Genomic DNA, 2,500 nt, shown 5'->3' on the forward strand with positions numbered 1-2,500 from the left:
TATTTGAGAAGACCCTTTCACAGGGTTAGCAGAAAAATAAAACACGAAATAAAACAGGTATTAATAAAATATTCATTTATTTACGCAGGCTCTTTTAGGGAGATGTCACAGAGAGGGAACTGATTTTTATCACAAAACAAAATAAAAAAAAATATATTTCATGTTTGTTTGAGACCATTTCACAGGTTTAACAGAAAAATAAAATATGAAATAAAACAGGCATTAATACAATATGTCACAGCGAGGGAACTGATTTTTATCACAATAAAAAAAAACAAAAAATAAAAATAGACATTAAAATGTTCAGTTTGAGAAGACCGTCTGATATTTTCTTCATTGGGTCGTAAGAGTTCGTAGGTCCACACCAAGCCTTTCAACTCTTCAAACACCTTAATACACTTACCACGTACGATGCTCTGTGCTGGCATAAGGCTAACTAACTATTTAACCAACTGACACCAAATTATATTTAATTGATATGAGGTTTATAAAGAAGAAATCTTGACTTATAAATATACATTTATGGTTTTAGTAAATCATCCCTAAGTTTGAACAACAATTCATTCTACTAAGATTCTTCGTGACATTTAATTTTAATATTTGATACCAATAACAATATTCTAACAGTGTCATACTTAGGTTATATTTTAATCAGATAAGTGTATAAATTATTATATGAGACCCTTTCAGTACTGGACAATGATTCTGCAATTTGAAAGTTATAGCAACATTCTGCTATTGAATTTTTGAAAGTTATAGAAACATTCTGTTATTGAATTGTTGAAAGTTATAGAAACATTGTTATTGAATTTTTGAAAGTTATAGAAACATTCTGGTATGAATTTTTTAAAGTTATAGAAACATTCTTCTATTGAATTCAAGTTAGATGAACATATTAGTTTTAGGAAACTGACTTAAAATATATACAGCTTTAAAACGGAAACTTGAATATAACTATTTATGTGCACGGGCCCTTTACAACCAGAATATCCCGTAGGGAGGTATTGCCGTCAGTGCACCTCACGGGGTGCACTGTAGGCATTACTAAAGGTTCTTTGCAGCGTCTCTTTGGCCCCTAGCTGCAACCTCTTTCATTCCTTTTACTGCACCTCCATTCATATTATCTTTCTTTCATGGTGCAACTGCGAGGTTTTCCTCGTTACACCTTTCAAACCTACCTACTCTCATTTTCCTTTCCAGCGCTGAATGACCTTACAGGCTAACTTTAACCTTAAATGAAATAAAAACTACTGAGGGTAGAGGGCTGCAATTTGGTATATTTGATGATTGGAGGGTGGATGATCAGCATACCAATTTGCAGCCCTCTGGCCTCAGTAGTTTTTTAAGATCTGGGGGCGGACAGAAAAAGTGCGGGAAGAATAAAGTGCGGACGGACAGACAAAGCCGGCACAATAGTTTTCTTTTACAGAAAACTAATAAAGGAATTTGTTCATTATTATATAATAATAAAAAATAAGGCATTTTCCCTTAAATTTATCTAAGTGCCCTGAAGCCTTACCTGTTAACTTCTGACTACAATAAGAGTGACTCAAAACACTGAATTTTTCATCTTAAAAATCAATAACAATATGCAAGTTTATTGTAAAGATGCAATGCAACGGTAATTCATACCTGCAACATAAAACGTTTGAGAATTTATCTTCCGTAAAAACTCATCTATTGATAAATAATTATTATAATGGAAAGGTTTATTGTGCATGCAATGTCAGGATCATGAGGAACAGTTCCTCGTGATTCGCAAGCTGCTCTAGACTTCAGACTTCGAATCAGTTTTCGACCTGCAGGGCAAAAAACGTTTGAGAATTTACCTTATACAAAACCTTTCTAATATTAAATGTTTACAAAGTAAAGGATTATTGTGCATGCAATGACAAAATCATGAATAATAATCGCTCGTGATTCGAACAGTTCATCGTGATTAGAAACCTGCTTCAGAGATCGGTCTATGTGAGCTTCGAACCAGTTTTCGAACTGCGGGACAAAGAGCCTCTGCTTATGTCGTAAAAGCTGACACAAACCCTATAATAAAACACTGAATACCTTACATTACCTTAAATTTTCTAAAGGATACAAAATAAAGAAGCAAAATCAAATAAAGGAGACAAATAAAACCATCCAACTGAGAAACAACACTACTTTCTCCATCACCTTGTTCATCCTCCAACGGTTCATCATCGAGCATGTAAACCGTCTCCTCCCTGTCGGTCTCCGCCAGGGAGTACAGCGGCGTGAGACGCCCTATGTTCATGGCGTTTGCTGCTGCTGCAGACGAGGAAGAAGAAGAATGCCCCTCGACGGCCTGAGGCGCTCGAATCCCGGACAGGCCTGCTCTGTAAACTTGTCATAACAGATCGTCGAAGGAGGACGGTTTTCTTAGGCCTAGTTGGGGGGGAAGGGAGGGCCGTTGTAAACCTCTTCACGAGTCAAAAACTACTACTACGAACACCTCCCGGCGTCGGTTGTCGTTTTGATTTTCCAA

General features: G+C 36.2%; 1 protein-coding gene across 6 annotated transcripts in view; it reads right to left on the reverse strand.

Annotated features, from left to right (window-relative positions):
- The window catches only part of LOC136844322 (uncharacterized), a 318,972-nt gene that overhangs the window by 84,901 nt on the left and 231,571 nt on the right, over positions 1–2,500 (reverse strand). For 2 of the 6 annotated variants that reach the window (XM_067113345.1, XM_067113338.1), the window contains exon 1: positions 2,170–2,500. This exon is cut by the window's right edge. The exons of the other annotated variants lie outside the window; for them this stretch is intronic. In XM_067113345.1, the coding sequence (XP_066969446.1) occupies positions 2,170–2,269 (100 nt within the window). In that variant the 5' untranslated portion in view covers positions 2,270–2,500. The remainder of the gene's footprint in view (positions 1–2,169) is intronic. 6 annotated transcript variants of the gene reach the window in all.

The sequence above is a fragment of the Macrobrachium rosenbergii genome, chromosome 2 (genome assembly GCF_040412425.1).
Source record: "Macrobrachium rosenbergii isolate ZJJX-2024 chromosome 2, ASM4041242v1, whole genome shotgun sequence".
Classification (NCBI taxonomy): domain Eukaryota; kingdom Metazoa; phylum Arthropoda; class Malacostraca; order Decapoda; family Palaemonidae; genus Macrobrachium; species Macrobrachium rosenbergii.